Source organism: Osmerus eperlanus, chromosome 1, assembly GCF_963692335.1.
Source record: "Osmerus eperlanus chromosome 1, fOsmEpe2.1, whole genome shotgun sequence".
In the NCBI taxonomy this organism is placed as follows: domain Eukaryota; kingdom Metazoa; phylum Chordata; class Actinopteri; order Osmeriformes; family Osmeridae; genus Osmerus; species Osmerus eperlanus.
The window spans coordinates 18,172,649-18,189,094 of NC_085018.1; the positions used below are offsets into that span (position 1 = coordinate 18,172,649).

The 16,446-nt window shown below is 43.2% G+C and overlaps 1 protein-coding gene across 1 annotated transcript in view; it reads right to left on the reverse strand.

The window, feature by feature from the left end:
- The window catches only part of LOC134023779 (inositol 1,4,5-trisphosphate receptor type 1-like), a 62,173-nt gene continuing 45,727 nt past the window's right edge, over window positions 1–16,446 (reverse strand). The window contains exons 52-60 of the mRNA XM_062466144.1: window positions 12,834–13,009; window positions 12,191–12,355; window positions 10,601–10,799; window positions 10,151–10,243; window positions 9,664–9,803; window positions 8,632–8,797; window positions 2,990–3,150; window positions 1,717–1,878; window positions 1–1,470 (exon numbers count right to left, since the gene is read on the reverse strand). Of these exons, the coding sequence (XP_062322128.1) occupies window positions 1,375–1,470; window positions 1,717–1,878; window positions 2,990–3,150; window positions 8,632–8,797; window positions 9,664–9,803; window positions 10,151–10,243; window positions 10,601–10,799; window positions 12,191–12,355; window positions 12,834–13,009 (1,358 nt within the window). The 3' untranslated portion in view covers window positions 1–1,374. The remainder of the gene's footprint in view (window positions 1,471–1,716; window positions 1,879–2,989; window positions 3,151–8,631; window positions 8,798–9,663; window positions 9,804–10,150; window positions 10,244–10,600; window positions 10,800–12,190; window positions 12,356–12,833; window positions 13,010–16,446) is intronic.

Below are 16,446 nucleotides of genomic sequence, written 5' to 3' on the forward strand. Positions count from 1 at the left end.
TGGCTTTCTCACACATATTTATTAAAACAGACTTTAAAGAATGGAATGTACATTTAAGAAAAAATATAGATCATATTAGTATCAAAGGCTAACATGAGTATCCTATTAGTACTCTAGAGATTTTCTTTACATAAACACGGCAATCAAACTACAAACCGGCCTCTCATTCGTAGACTGAATAAGAAAACATTCATTCTTGTGCTACAGGCAATATAATATTTATATATATATAACATAAATGATCAGTGCTGAGGGTCTAGATATAAATGAATGTATATAAAATATTAGATTTTCATGACATAATTCAGTGCCAACATATCCAAAAACAGGAAGATTCCATGGTCTTACTTCCGTGTGTGGTGTGCTCCCAATATGTGACTGGACATTTACCACATGCCTTCCTTTAGAGTGACTCCTTAACACTGGTCAAAACACTACAGGCCTACCTAAGACCTTAACCTAGAATCCGTTCTTCATACAGTGCTTGCTTATATGTGAGCCACGCCCCTCACACCATCCTCTGAAGGTTAAGTGACGAAAAGACACTTTATGACACACCATGGCTTCTTTCTGAACTGGAGTGTGACACCACATCTGAACATAAGGTGGAAGGTAAAACTATAAGGGTATTATCATAATGGATAGATGGAGATTTGAGGGTTTAAGGACTCTAACTTTGCTGGCAGCTTCATCACAAAACTCACAGGAGAGGGATGGTACAGTGTTGTTTCATTTATGTATCATTGTTAGCGTAGAAAATATTGAAGATTCATTTTCTTCAGATACATGAGCTCTTGATATGAACGCAAATACCCATTTCTTCATTTTTAGAAATTAACTTCGGGTTAACTGTGGTTTAATCTCTCTTCATACATAAGACATGATGACCTGCTATTTTCCTGACAGATTTTACATTCAAAGCCACCATAAACGTTTCAAGTAACATGACTAAAATCAGATTTCAGCACTGGTGCAACATTGAGGCTTCAAGCTCCCCCAGTTCAAGGCCACTGAATAGGAGCAATCCCTCCTTCACAATGACAGGACTTTGGCACACGTCAAAGCAGTGAATAAGATGAAGAAGAAGGCATTGAGGCTAAAAAGACATCTTACAGTAAGGCATTTGAAAGTCAAGAAGCCAGTACGTGAACTTACAGAACAGGCCACTTCCTCTCATGTCTATGAACAACCACACATCCACACGTTAACGCACACAGTGAGTAACACACTCAGACGCAATGACAATAATTCAATCAAACATACTACTGTGACTGCATTCACACACATTGGCATTCTTCTGTGTACCACATGGACTGTCAGAAGTGTCCAGGCAGTGCAAGGCGGGTCCCTGGTTCATGCAGGTGACTCTGGACCTCACGCAGGCTGCTGGGGGTTGACGTTCATGTGGGGGGGGTGGGGGGGGTGGCCCAGCAGACCTATCCTCTGTTTCTGTTTCCTCTGCTCAGTCATCTTGGGAGGGGGGGGGGGGCAGATAGAGAGGGTGTCTGTGAGTATATCACTATGTTGTGTAGCTCTCAGAAAAGAACAGACCCTGTTCTGGCCCTCTTCCCCACATCCCCGGTGTCAGAAGGCTAAGCTGTGTGTGGTAAGCCGCATGGTGTCCACTCCACTCCATTCTACATTCTTCTTTCCTATACACTCACCCACACTCCCCTGACACAACACCCACCACAAATAAAATGACCAAAAACATACCTGCTCTTTGAGCTCAGTGAGCTGTCCAGACAGGTTGCCCACCAGCCTCATGGCTGACTCCAGCTTCTCCTGCAGGTTCCTGATCTCGTTCTGCTCACCCTCCGCATCACTGCTCACAAGAGACATTGCACGCATCCGAGGGAACCAGTCCAGGTTGTGTTCCTGCATGGCAAGGATGGTTGGAGACACTGAGGTGAGACTTGGGCTAGGTATAGATATTATTTAGAGGGTGTGTGGGGTGCTTGTAACTGGTCCAAGATCTGTGGTTTGGAGATGTTTGTCTGATCGTTAGTTTGGAAAATTCGCTGCATTTACTCTACTTACTTATATAAAAAAATATACAAATAGTTTTCTCTGCCTACTCATATTTCTAAGGTTCCAGGCAGTAAGAGTAGCGTCTCGGGTGTTGGAATCTTTCCTTTTACAGTATTTGTGTTTCTAGGAGACAAGCACTTGAGGCGTTGCAGACTGAACAGACTGCTATGACATCATTGCAACTAAAATAACAACTGAGACAATATGGGAAACTACACACACACACACGCACACACACACATAACCTCCCCCAACCCACACACACACTTAGATCCATTCATTTATAACTGTAGTCAAAGTCTAATCTGTCTGGGCAGTTTGGCAGCGACTAATGCTAATTTCTGCTTCTCTGTCTTCCTGTATGGTTAAATCTGTTGTATCATCAAATGTGTGTGCGTGTTAGTAGTAGGGCGTATTGTATGTGTGAATGTGGTTATTTACATCTGTTCAAGGTGTGGGGGTGACTGACTGAATGAGTGTGCTGCTGTGTGTGTGTGTGTACATTCATATAAGTTCAGTGAGACTAAGCACGTCCGCAAGTCTGAATGTGTCCTGACCCGGCTGAACTCTGACCTTGAGGCAACGTGAAGTTAGACACACACCCTTTATTGGCCAACCTCACACCAGAAAGGCGTTAACGAACAGGCTGGCTGTGCGCAGCCAAGGCACATCCACAGGGCATTTCCAGCAGGTGCTGACAGTAGACACAGGCTCAATGTTCCCTTTCAGTTTAAGTCAACATGTAGTCAAGGGACTTGACTGTATAACTAAACAACACAACTCTGTGGCCCCCCCTCCCGACCTGAAGCTACCCAAGACGACCTACTCTCCTACGTGCAGCCACTACTCTGCCCTTCCAGGTCACATTACCTGTTACATACTGTCCTCTGACATGGGGAGAGGACAGTATGACATTCTCTGTTACACAAGTGAGCAAGTGTGTGTCTGTGTGTCTCACCTTGATCATCTCTGCTACGTAGCTCTCAGGACCTGTGTACTCAGTGGAGTCTTTCACCTTCACCAGGACTATGAAGAACAGATAGTGCCACATGTTGTGTTCCTCTTTGATATGCTCCTCAAACGTCACTGTCTTGTTGTCAAACTTGTCTCTCTCCAAGCCTGTAAACACACACGCCCACACACACAGCTTAGGATCACAAGTAATTCAAGTTAAATGTTACTGTTATAACAGCCATTGCAAAATGTATGTGTCATTGTTGGTTAACTTGCAGTGCTGCTTTGAAACCTTCCAAGAAATGGGGAATGAGCAACTTCCAGGAAAACATGCACTTTTGACCCAGTGAAGGGTTGAGTTTAAGGTAACAATTCAACTCTTGAAGTCTCTGAAATTCCTCCCTTCTATCTCCCTCGGGCGGAAAGAGGTGGAGCACCAGACATGACTTATTGTCTACCCTCCAGTAAGTACTTCCCCCAAATAATGTTACCAGAAATGCCCTATTGTATTGCCAAGTCATGAGCTGGAAGGAGACTCCCTTGTACATTTAAAAAGTATGTTTCATACATTTTATGACACAAACGTTTGTGGACAGTTTGACAATATGTAAAATAATCCTATTCGCTACTTGGTCAACGTCCTTCACCTGACGCCTGTGACCTATACACAGTGACTGCTGGGTATCTTCAATGATGACTGCAGCAGTGTTCAGGTTATAGTTTCTGAGGCTTTTGGTATCAAGTTCTCTTGGATGTAAAACACATTCTTGTATTCAGATTGAATGACTGACTTAACCAGACAGGAATTTGCCACTTTCTGGCCAAGAAAGATTGCTTGGTTGCTCTGGCAGAGTATTTGGGTTCATTGTCTTGCATGAGGATGTAGTGCCAAACAATGATTTTGGAGAAGACCACATTGGAATATGGAAGCCATCCTGCTAGATCATGGGAATTCATTTTTTCATTCAAGTGCTATTGGTGCTCACTGTACATAGCACTTCATGCATGTCAACAAGAACGCATCTCTCTAGGAGCCTTGATCCTTTAGACCTCAACCCAGTATCTCATCTCATACTGCCGGAAACCATGGATACGGCCATTCCCCCTGTGGTCAGGCTTATTCAAGAGGCGAGTCAGAGATGGCCCTCTCTACTCAACCAAGCTTAACACCATCTGCCGCCTACTGGCCCTGACTGCTGGAGTGGCCTGGCACACACACACACACACGCACACATGGCAACACAGGGTATGGGCAGTGGGAGAGAGACAAAACAACACATGCATACAGAAAGCGAAAGAGCGAGATGCACAGAGAGCGAGAGCCAATGGAAGAGAGTTTACGGTAGCCCTAGCTGGAAGGTCAAGCTTTGAGGAAAAGGATGTGGGTCAAGACAAAGAGGGGAAAAGGAAAGGAGATGGGATAGGAATACTGGTCTACTAGTTCACAGCAAGGTCTCTCCACAGTAAAAACAAGAATGCTAATTCAACACCTACAGAGTTAAATTTAACTCTGTTTCAGATAATATTTGGTCCCACTCGAAAATAGTGTTAAATTTACTCTTTGGTCAGTGTTAATTTACTCAAAATTGTGTTAGAATTTACACTGAAATGTGTACACATATTTAACACTGTGGTTTAATTACACTTTTCAGAGTGGATATATCACAAGGAAAGTGTTAAAATTGAAATGTGTACAAAATATTGATTTGTATGATTTTCTTGTATATATACATAGTGTTATTTTAAAACTCAATGGCATGACAGTGTTATTGAATTACTGTAATGTAATGAAGGTAAAAAGCAAACAGATAACCATACCAGTATTTATTGTAACTGTATAGGCTATTTTGACATCAATGAACATCAGAAATCACATGCTCACCAGAGAAAGCAATATGGAACCACAAATAGAGCTGTGTCGTTTGTTCCATATGACATTTGTATGTCAAAGGGCCTATGATAAAGCAAGTTTTCAACATAAAAGTAAAGAAAACCATGTTTTGACCTGGTCACTTCATATGCATGAAAGTTTTCCTGAAAAGCTACAGTAGCTAAAGGCAGAGTGAGCAATAACAATCTTTCATGCATTATCACAACAGATTCAATTTAAAAAAACTGAGGTATTTCAGATTCTATTTTTCCACAGATAACCAGATGTGGGCGATAAACATACCCGTGATATTTAGCCCAATGCACTTTAAGAACCTGAGTGCTACTGGGCAAATGCATTGCCATAGCAATTTCACAACCTCCTTTTACCATGTTTAAAGACACCATTTTCCCTGGACCTATGTCTAAGCAATTAAAAGTTGTTGAAGACTGCCAATGGTGTGCCATATAATTCTGATGTTTTTTTGCCAATGTTTTAGTAAAATTTTTAAACAATTTAATTTGTTTTTTTGAAAAAATTATGCTTGCCTTCATACCGCATACACCAACTATGAAGTACAGGTCCAATTTTTTGTATGCATGCATTTTTGTTTGAACAGTTTATGGTGTTCCACAATCAAATGTTTTAAGTAAACGCATAAACCTTGAGATAACATGGGAGAGAATATAATGTCTACTATTTGAAGTAACAAAATAAGTAGTTCCCAGTGTTGGTCAGTAGAAGTTACCAAATCTCCAAAGATAAGAGCAACATTCTTCAGAAGGCACCATGACTGAACTGCATTCAGTCCCAGATCATTTGATCCTTCACATAAATTCACAGCCACTGGTTTATTGTTTCTCTCCATGAATCCATAATCAAAACTTTGTATTCTTAAATGCAATTCTCCTAATGTTAAATGCTTTTCCTTCAAATACAAAAATAACAACTTCAATTCGTACTGGGCCACCCCTTCTAACACATCATGCATCACATCAACTGAAAAGTTCTCTGTTGTGTGAAAATACTTTAAGGAGTTCAATAAACATGGTCTTTTCACACCAAAAACATAAAGAAGAGATGGATTCCTGGTCATTTCTTGACAGTGAGCAGTATAGTTTTCTTTGGTACGCAACACTATCTTGGAACAATCTTCAGAGAATTCTGTCTGAAAGTCATCTTTTTCTGCTAAACAAAACCTACAACAGTACCTTGCGTTAAAAGATTCCACCAGACCAAACAAACCATGTAAACCCAGTTTATCGCCAGTAACCTGTACTACACTGCCACGTACACGACCACTGTATAAAGGAATCTCAATCCCATCACTCTCCAAAACTTTAATATCTCGAACAATAGGAGCAAGAATTTCACTAAAACTATACCGTTTCAGATCTTGAACATGAAACAAGGCACACAGGTGGATATTAGCCAAACAAGAATTCCATTTTGGAGAGAAGTTCCTTAAAGTAAAATATATACCACCCAATTTATGAATACCTCGCTTGGAGCCCAGAGGGTTTGCAACCTCAAAATCCTCATAAAACATCTGGATCTGCACAGTGTGCCTTTCTGTGGAGAACAGTGGGTGGTTCTTAACAAATGAACCATCACAAATATCTCCAAGTCTTGAGTTGCCAGTTCCTGAGCTTTGCAACATTTCTGCAACATGTTGACTTTTAAAAATTGACTGCAATGTAGATACAATTGGAACATACAGTTAGGTCCATAAATATTTGGACATTGACACAATTTTCATCATTTTGGCTCTGTATACCACCACAATGGATTTGAAATGAAACAATCAAGATGTGCTTTAAGTGCAGACTTTCAGCTTTAATTTCAGGGTATTTACAAATCAGGTGAACGGTGTAGGAATTACAATACATTTTATATGTGGCCCCCCCCTTTTTAAGGGACCAAAAGTAATTGGACAATTAGCTGCACAGCTGTTCCATGGCCAGGTGTATGTTATTCCCTCATGGGAGTTCGTTATTTCATTGACAAGGAGCAGATAAAAGGTCTAGAGTTCATTTCAAGTATGGTATTTGTGTTTGGAATCTGTTGCTGTCAACTCTCAATATGAAGTCCAAAGAGCTGTCACCATCAGTGAAGCAAGCCATCGTTAGGCTGAAAAATCAAAACAAACCTATCAGAGAGATAGCAAAAACATTAGATGTGGCCAAATCAACTGTTTGGTACATTCTTAAAAAGAAAGAACGCACTGGTGAGCTCAGCAACACCAAAAGACCCGGAAGACCACGGAAAACAACTGTGGTGGATGACAGAAGAATTCTTTCCCTGGTGAAGAAAAACCCCTTCACAACAGTTGGCCAGATCAAGAACACTCTCCAGGAGGTAGGCGTATCTGTGTCAAAGTCAAAAATTAAGAAAAGACTTCACCAGAGTAAATACAGAGGGTTCACCACAAGATGTAAACCATTGGTGAGTCTCAAAAACAGGAAGACCAGATTAGAGTTTGCCAAAAAACATCTAAAAGACCCTGTACAGTTCTGGAACAACATCCTATGGACAGATGAGACGAAGATCAACTTGTACCAGAATGATGGGAAGAGAAGAGTATGGAGAAGGGAAGGAACTGCTCATGATCCAAAGCATACCACCTCATCAGTGAAGCATGGTGGAGGTAGTGTTATGGCGTGGGCATGTATGGCTGCCAATGGAACTGGTTCCCTTGTATTTATCGATGATGTGACTGCTGACAAAAGCAGTAGGATGAATTCTGAAGTGTTTCTGGCAATATTATCTGCTCAGATTCAGCCAAATGCTTCAGAACTCATAGGACGGCGCTTCACAGTGCAGATGGACAATGACCCAAAGCATACTGTGAAAGCAACCAAAGTTTTTTAAGGCAAAGAAGTGGAATGTTCTGCAATGGCCAAGTCAATCACCTGACCTAAATCCAATCGAGCATGCATTTCACTTGCTAAAGACAAAACTGAAGGGAAAATGCCCCAAGAACAAGCAGGAACTGAAGACAGTTGCAGTAGAGGCCTGGCAGAGCATCACCAGGGACGAAACCCAGCGTCTGGTGATGTCTATGGGTTCCAGACTTCAGGCTGGCATTGACTGCAAAGGATTTGCAACCAAGTATTAAAAGTGACAATTAGATTTATGATTATGTTAGTTTGTCCAATTATTTTTGGTCCCTTAAAAGGAGGGGGGCCACATATAAAATGTGTTGTAATTCCTACACCGTTCACCTGATTTGGATGTAAATACCCTGAAATTAAAGCTGAAAGTCTGCACTTAAAGCACATCTTGATTGTTTCATTTCAAATCCATTGTGGTGGTATACAGAGCCAAAATGATGTCCAAATATTTATGGACCTAACTGTACATGAATTTATCCTGAACTACTTTCTGATCATATGTTCCAGTCTGTTTGTTTCGTCTTGTGTCAAATCTGGAGCCAATAACAGATTCAACTGGTTCTACCGTTTCCCACTTGTCTGACAAATATTTTGATCGCTTGTATTCTGAATTTAGAACTGTAAAAGGATTCTCTAATTCCTCAAAACATGCCTCAAACTTTTTGCACATTTCAGTTTGTCTTTCATCAGAAAATACATGCTTAATGACAGCTTCTTTAGCATGCTGATGGATATCAGAGATCTCTGCACCCCTTTAAGGTGTCAATCTGGGCTTACTCGTGGGGTTGTGTGCACATTTTAACCACTCTCACATCCATTCAGCAGAAGAGTGCAGGTCACAAACTAGCCATTTTGGACAAATAACCTGTGTGTCCCACCCACCGCAGATGAAGCAGGTCGTCTTCAAGACCTCCTCTTTCTTCTGCTTCTCACTCCTCAGGTCCGCAAAGGTGTCGATGATGACTCCAAAGATGAGGTTGAGGACAATGATGATGACCATGAAGAAGAACAGCAGGTCATAAATGACCCGAGCAGCAAACAGGGGTTCCTGGAGAGGAGAGATGCCATCAAGCTGAGGAGTTCTGTGTGCTCTTCCTGAGCTCACCAATAATGATCCCAAATCATGTGTTTCAATGCATTGTGAACCTTGGGTGGGACACATTACAATAGGTATACTGTTATATCATAAAAATCAACACATTGTTTAGCCTAACCTAATGACATACTTAGAGAAGAGGTCCGCCTGTGGTATCATGGTGGGATAACATAAGAGGATTGGCCTGTTGACGCTGAAGGAGGCCTAAAAGGTCCTAACAGGGCTTAGGTTAATCCACCCTATCACTGGTGTTTATGGGAAATACAAGCACCCAGGTGCAGCACAACAGATGCTACAGTGATAAAGCAGTGCTTACACAACCGCACTCATAACCCAGAATCTCCTCACACACCTCTATAGTACCTGTTAGTCCTGAAGACTAAATACTTTACACATACATTGTAAATACATTGTAATACATTCTATTCAATCTGAGAGGGTTTACCCTGCTTCAGATCCTGTGGTGAGACATATTCAGACCATATCTAGGAAGTAGAGTTAGTCATTCGTTCTGTGTGGCGCTGTGTTGCATCTGATGTGTGTATGACAGAACGGGGGTAGACATTCAAATCCCCTCTGTCATCAGTCCCTGGCTAGGACTGTTTCAGAGGAAGGCTATTTTGGGCCTGACTCCTACTCAGGGAGGAGGTTGTGCAACTGGGGCTGTTTACAAGGAAACCCTCCAAACGTCTGTGGTGTGAGGAGAGGAATAGAGGAGAGGGCAAAGTGCTTCCCATCAACTCACTTGACCCAAACATCCCGCTGGCCCAGGCGTCCTCTTAAACCTCTGCACTGTCACACACACACACACACAATACCTCTTTGGAGGGCTTTCGTAGGACGTCTCCGACCCCCCCTCCACTCCTCAGGCCGTGGCTCAGCACGGTAACGATACACATGAGCAGAGAGTCACATGTCCTCTCCTTGTCGTCATCCTCCCCCTTGTCCACTGAGGAGTCTGAGGACAGGCAGAGGATGAGCCACACGCACACATCCAGTAATACGAGAGCTCACATGGAAAGTCACCTAACCGGTTACATGCAAGCCCAGACCTTGGAAAGGAGATCACATCTGAACCATCTCTTTTACCCGTTTATTTGCAGGTTAAAAGGTGACAACACAGTTGGACAGAAACGGTATATTTCCACCCTGGTTCTGTGTATGGAACCACAGCTGAGAGGCAGAGAGGAAGGGAGGTGAAGCACTCACATTGAGCAGTGGGCCTCTGAGACACAACCCTCAAACCTCTGGGATCTCGCTGCAGGGGGATGTAGAAGAAGACTCTAGAGTGCAGCAGTATAGTACCTTGCTGTAGGACGGCTGTGGTGCAGTTCTCTCCAGTGTCAGGACGACACACACTGCTAGACAGCAGCTCACTGGCCATGCTCCCGCTGTTCTCTACACAGGAAAGAGGCAGCGGACAGAGGCAGCGGACAGAGGCAGAGGACAGAGGACAGAGGCAGCGTTAGGACCTAGACAGACTCTAGCTGAGGGGGGGGGTCAAGGCTTTCATCTTTGTTTTTAGTTCCAAATGTTTTCTTTCAGTTTCAATGTCTTACAAAAACAGGTAGCAGGATATGCCATGGAAATAGAAACACAAGTCACATTTAAAGATATCAAATAACAGCCATTAAGTGCGTGTGTGAATAGGAGACTAAGATCTTGTTGTATGTAGGGCCTTCTGGTGAAGTCAAAGTCCTGTCAGTCTGTAGAGGGTTAACTGGGATGATGATGCGCTGCTGGGTGTGTCCTCACCCAGCGTGGGGGAGGTGGTATTGGGGATGCGGTCCACCTCCAGGATGAAGTCGTCCTTGAAGAAGATGTAGCCCACGATGGAGAAGAGGTAGACCAGGATGAGAGCCAGCACAGCCGTCAGCACGATGGAGCGCCCGTTACGGGTCACACTCTTGATGACGTTTAGCAGGGTCTCCTCCCGGTACACCAGGTCAAACAGCTGGGGGGGGGGGGGGGCGAGAGGCTTCAGATGAACGACTGAGATCCATTCACATGGTGAGACGGCTGGACAAACATTGGTGATAGTTGGTCAAACAGGCCACAGATTGGTTATTTGAAGCGGCAACATACAAACTGTCTGACAAACCTTGAAGGTATGATTCTTTCGTAAAATGTTTGGTACTCATCACTCATCAGAAACAAAACAAAAAAAAATGTTTTTAAACAAATTCAAAAACCCAAAAACATTTCACCTTAATTTTTTGTTTGTTTCAAAAACAAATTTACAAACACAACCATTTTAGTATTTTTTTTTACCTTTCAAAACGTTTTTTTCCAAAACAGATTCACAAACAAGACACTTTGTTATCTATTTATTTTTTAAACCTTTCAAAAAATGTTTTTCGAAACTTTCCACCTTTCGAAACTTTTTGAGGAAAATATTTGTAGATATTTGTAACATACGTAGACTAGCTTACGTTTTTTGTGCGTGATAGCCATGAAATGAAAAAAGGTGCGCAATGACAAGAATTTATATTGATCATGGCACCAAATACAGATCAAAACTAAAGTAATGATCCTGTGTAAATGTAAGAAGTAAAAAAGTACATATATTTGTGTAAAAAATTTAAGGAGTGAAAGTAAAAGTTTGTCAGAAAAATAAATAGTGAAGTACAGTACTGATACCAGAAAAGTACTTTGTTACTTCCCATCTGTGGGTATAGATCCCTTACTGCAGCCTGTATTGAGTCATCGATGACGCTAGTCATAATGGTAGGGAGGTGATGGGGAGGAGCGGTTGACTCCAATTTGTAATTTTGCTTGTATTTTTGCTCATTCAAAAATGTTTGGGGGATAACCCACTTCCTGTAATGTGGACACTCTCAGAGCAACATTTGCGTACGTTCCACAGCTCTTGCTGTTCTATTCAGTTAAAGTGTTTTTCAACCGGATCTCATTTACATGGAAACATCAACAAGAAAACAGACAGTTGCGTCATTTGCACTGGCTGCTTGTAGTCTGAGAAGAGAACGGAAACCATCCTGGCACTTGGAGGTTACATTTTAGAACAACCCAGAAACACATCATCCAACACCTAAACAACTACCCAACAACAACAGAATCAGTCACACACTATATATACCCTGTCCTTGTGTGCACCATTAGGCTGTTCATAGGAAAGACTTTGGAGGAGAGAACATGTGGTTTGGAGAGTGACTCCTCATTCTGCTGACTCAGGAGCAGGTTTTGCCCCCAGGTGTTTCCTGCCAACCCGACCAAAGTCCAGGGTTCCAAGACACTTGTGGGAATCTCCTTTTTACAGTGTTTAAACAAGACGTGTGTGTGTTTAATTTATACTGCTAGCAAGTATACATTGTGTGTGTGTCTCACCAGCAGGCTGTAGAAGAAGACATGGACGAACACCCCGAGGCTGCAGATGATGAGGTAGAGCAGGTGGTAGAGGAACTCCACGTCCAACACCATAGCCTTGTAGCCCCGCGTGAACGTCCCTCGGTTCCCCACAAAACTCATCAGGAAGATGATCTTATTACACACCTGGAAAGTAGTGAGAGACACTCATTATTTAATGTGTGTATGTTCATGGCTGCATGTTAGTAAGCCGTTGCTTAAGAAAACAGGAGGAGGTGAGGCTTGGGTCAGCGTTAGTAGCTCATTATACGGCAGGGTAGGTATGTCCACACTTGTGTGTGTGTGTGTGTGGGGGCGGAGTGTGGGGGTGGAGAAGGACTCATGTGGGCAGGTAAGGACGAGGTCTGGTGTTAGGAGTGTGAAGTCCCAGTTCCAAATCCCTCTTGACGGCTACAGGGGTGGAGTGTGTCAGTATCTAGTGTTCAGTGACGCACTTCACACCCCACCAAGCGCTGTGCCTCTGCCAGGGAGGACTTTTGGTAAACCAGTGGGTGACGCCACTGGCACCCTGGGTACTGGCTGGGAGAGGGAGGAGGTATAGAGTTTGCGAAGACTGCAGAGGGTACAGACACACACACACACAGGGAGGTGTAGTCCCACTCACGTTGAAAGCTCCCAGCAGGAAGAGGGTGGGCTCCAGGCCCACAGAGAAGATGAGGCGGAGGATGGTGGCTAGGATGAGGGCCCGGATGCCCAGGGGCTGGGGCATGACGATGACAATGGATAGCGATACCACCATACCTATCCATAGCAGGGCAGACAGGTGGGGCTCCAGTATACCTAGAAAAGGCACACACACCATCATTAAAAAAAACTTTTCCAAATAGGATACGTCCACATTGCTAAAATTAGCAAGGCTGACAACTCTCCAATGTCCTCTTTAGTGCTAAATATTCATCAAAATCATTCCCCATTATCTTCATGGGAAAGGTTTATCCATAGCAGGGCAGACAGGTGGGGCTCCAGTATACCTAGAAAAGGCACACACACCATCATTAAAAAAAACTTTTCCAAATAGGATACGTCCACATTGCTAAAATTAGCAAGGCTGACAACTCTCCAATGTCCTCTTTAGTGCTAAATATTCATCAAAATCATTCCCCATTATCTTCATGGGAAAGGTTTATCCATAGCAGGGCAGACAGGTGGGGCTCCAGTATACCTAGAAAAGGCACACACACCATCATTAAAAAAAACTTTTCCAAATAGGATACGTCCACATTGCTAAAATTAGCAAGGCTGACAACTCTCCAATGTCCTCTTTAGTGCTAAATATTCATCAAAATCATTCCCCATTATCTTCATGGGAAAGGTTTACCAAGGAGGAAGAATGAGACTGTGAGCTCACTGTTGTTGGCAGAATGACTGTGCAGTTCATAGCTTAGCCCTGGAGATCAGCACACTTCCCACTTTCTAGCAGGCAGGCCCCAGGACTCACATCAGGACTTTCAACTCAGAGAGCAGGTTACATAACTCCCAAAAGTATGCCTGTGTGCGTGCGTGTGTGGGTGTAAGCGTGTGTGCTTGTTCCTGAGCCAAGCTTTAATAAAAGCCTACCTGGCGTCCCCCTTGAACCCAGGGTAAATCCTGTATTAGGGTTACATCAGGGGGTTTCATATGACTGAGTGGCCAACCAGCCCCCAGTTCCCTGGTCCCTGCCCATAACCAGGCCACACAGCCTACTGCTTCTGTTTATAGCCCCATTCCTTAAACAAGGGTTTAATACTGCGTGTGACTCTCTACATGTGCATACTGTGTGTGTGTGAGGGAGGAGAGGGGACTTGGATGAAGAAAAAGTCATCAAGGTAAGATGGGAGTCAGGTGGCTGAGCGGTTAGAGAATTGGGCTAGTAATCAGAAAGTTGCTGGTTTGATTCATGGCCGTGTCAAAATGACGTTGTGTCCTTGGGCAAGGCACTTTACCCTACTTGCCTCGGGGGGAATGTCCCTGGACTTACTGTAAGTTGCTCTGGATAAGAGCGTCTGCTAAATGACTAAATGTAAATGTAAGATGAAAGATAAAACGATAAAGAGGAGAAAATGGGTCGGTGGCAAGGGGAGGAAGGCCATTCTGGTTGAGGGAGAGATAACTGCCCCTCCTTCCCCTTCCTCCTCAATCCTCCACCCATCTCTGTGGAGGTCACATGACAAGTGCCACTTACATAACAGAGCTGCCTCTAAAAATACCCCCGTTGAAAGATTGATGAGGCACACGGGCCCCCTACAGAGGTACGCTTCTGGGGGACTTTTCATGTCTGATGTGTGTGAAGGATCAGAGATGAATTTGCATAAACATCTGTCTTGAATCTAGTTTTGTCCACAAGTGGTGTCATGCGTTTTAGCTTTGTGGCTTCGACCTGCTGCTCATCGACCTGCAGCGGGAGAAACAGAGCCAGTTCCTCTGCTCTAATCTCCTTTCCATCCCTCCTGCTTCAGGAAAGGATGGGAGAGGAGCAGAGGAGGCCGTGTCAGGGGTGCTAAGCCATCTCCATGCTTTTAGAACCACCAGAGGCATGCAGACTGTCACTTTCTTCCCATGTGCACGCACAGATGCGCACACACACACACACACACAGAACAGCGCAACATAGCTGCATTTATACTGAATATTTATAATAGTTTGTTGCAAATGGCTCATTCAAACAACTTCTGCACATCCTCGGTTCCTGAGCAATACACTTGGCAAATTTCAACTTCATACAATGCCCTGTTCCCGAGATAATCGAGCCACAGACATACACAGACACAGACTCCTTAGATGTAGTGAGATAGAGGTATGATCTCCAATGTCAACATGAGAAATGTCACTCTCATAAATACCAGCGCTCATAACCCCAAGATAATGATATAGATTTTCATCGAGCTGATAGACTCCTCGAAACCCACTAGCTGCCTTCTCGATCCCCTCCCTGCTAAACTCTGTAGGGAACTTCTCCCTATTATTGGACCACCCATGCTTAGTATTATTAATGAATCTATTGTAATTGGCCAAGTCCCCAACGATTTCAAACAAGCTATTATTAAGCCCCTTCTTAAAAAAACAAACCTGGATCCAGGTTGTCTTAGGCCAATTTCAAATTTGCCATTTCTTTCCAAAATTTTAGAGAAGGCTGTGGCACAACAGCTCACTGAGCACCTCTCCTCAAATCAGCTTTATGAACCTCTCCAGTCTGGATTTCGTCTCCACCACAGCACTGAAACTGCATTAGCCAAGGTAGTCAATGATCTACTGTTAGCCTCTGACGCGGGTTCTATCTCTGTCCTGGTTCTTCTAGACCTAAGTGCAGCTTTTGACACGGTGGATCATGAGATTCTCTTGGAACGTATGGAGAACTATGTTGGGATTTCTGGTACGTCACTTCAGTGGTTTAGATCGTATCTATCTGATAGATCACAATATGTCCACTATGATGGCTGCTCATCCAGGAGCTCCACTGTAAAATACGGAGTACCACAGGGTTCAGTTCTAGGCCCTCTGTTATTTTCTCTCTATATGCTGCCTTTAGGAAACATAATTAGAAGCTCTGGGGTAAATTTTCACTGTTATGCAGATGATACTCAGCTATATATGTCTATAAAGTCTGGAGAATTTCCACATGCTATGGAAAAATGTGTTTCTAGGTTGAGAGCTTGGATGACTGCAAATTTCCTTCTTCTAAATTCAGATAAAACCGAGGTTCAAATTTTCGGTCCTAAAAAATATAGAAATAATTTTTCCAATCTGACCTTAGACCTAGACGGCGTCAAAGTCTCTCAAAGCCAGCTAGTAAAAAATGTAGGAGTCACAATGGACCCTGACCTTTCGTTTGAGTACCATATTAAGCAAATTACCAGAACTGCATTTTTCCATCTACGTAATACTGCCAAAATACGAAAATTTCTCTCAAAGGATGATGCCGAAAAACTAATACATGCATTTGTTACGTCCCGATTGGACTATTGCAATGTGTTGTTCTCTGGCCTCCCAATTACCCACCTAAAAAATTTACAGCGGGTGCAAAATGCTGCTGCTAGACTATTGACCAGAACAAGAAAGTTTGATCACATAACATCTACTCTTGTCTCTCTACACTGGCTCCCTATCCAAGCCAGAGCTGACTTCAAAGTTCTACTACTAACCTACAAATCTCTGCATGGATTGGCACCACTGTACCTCTCCGGTCTCCTTGCACCCTATTGCCCCGCAAGGACACTTAGATCTCAAGATGCTGGCTATCT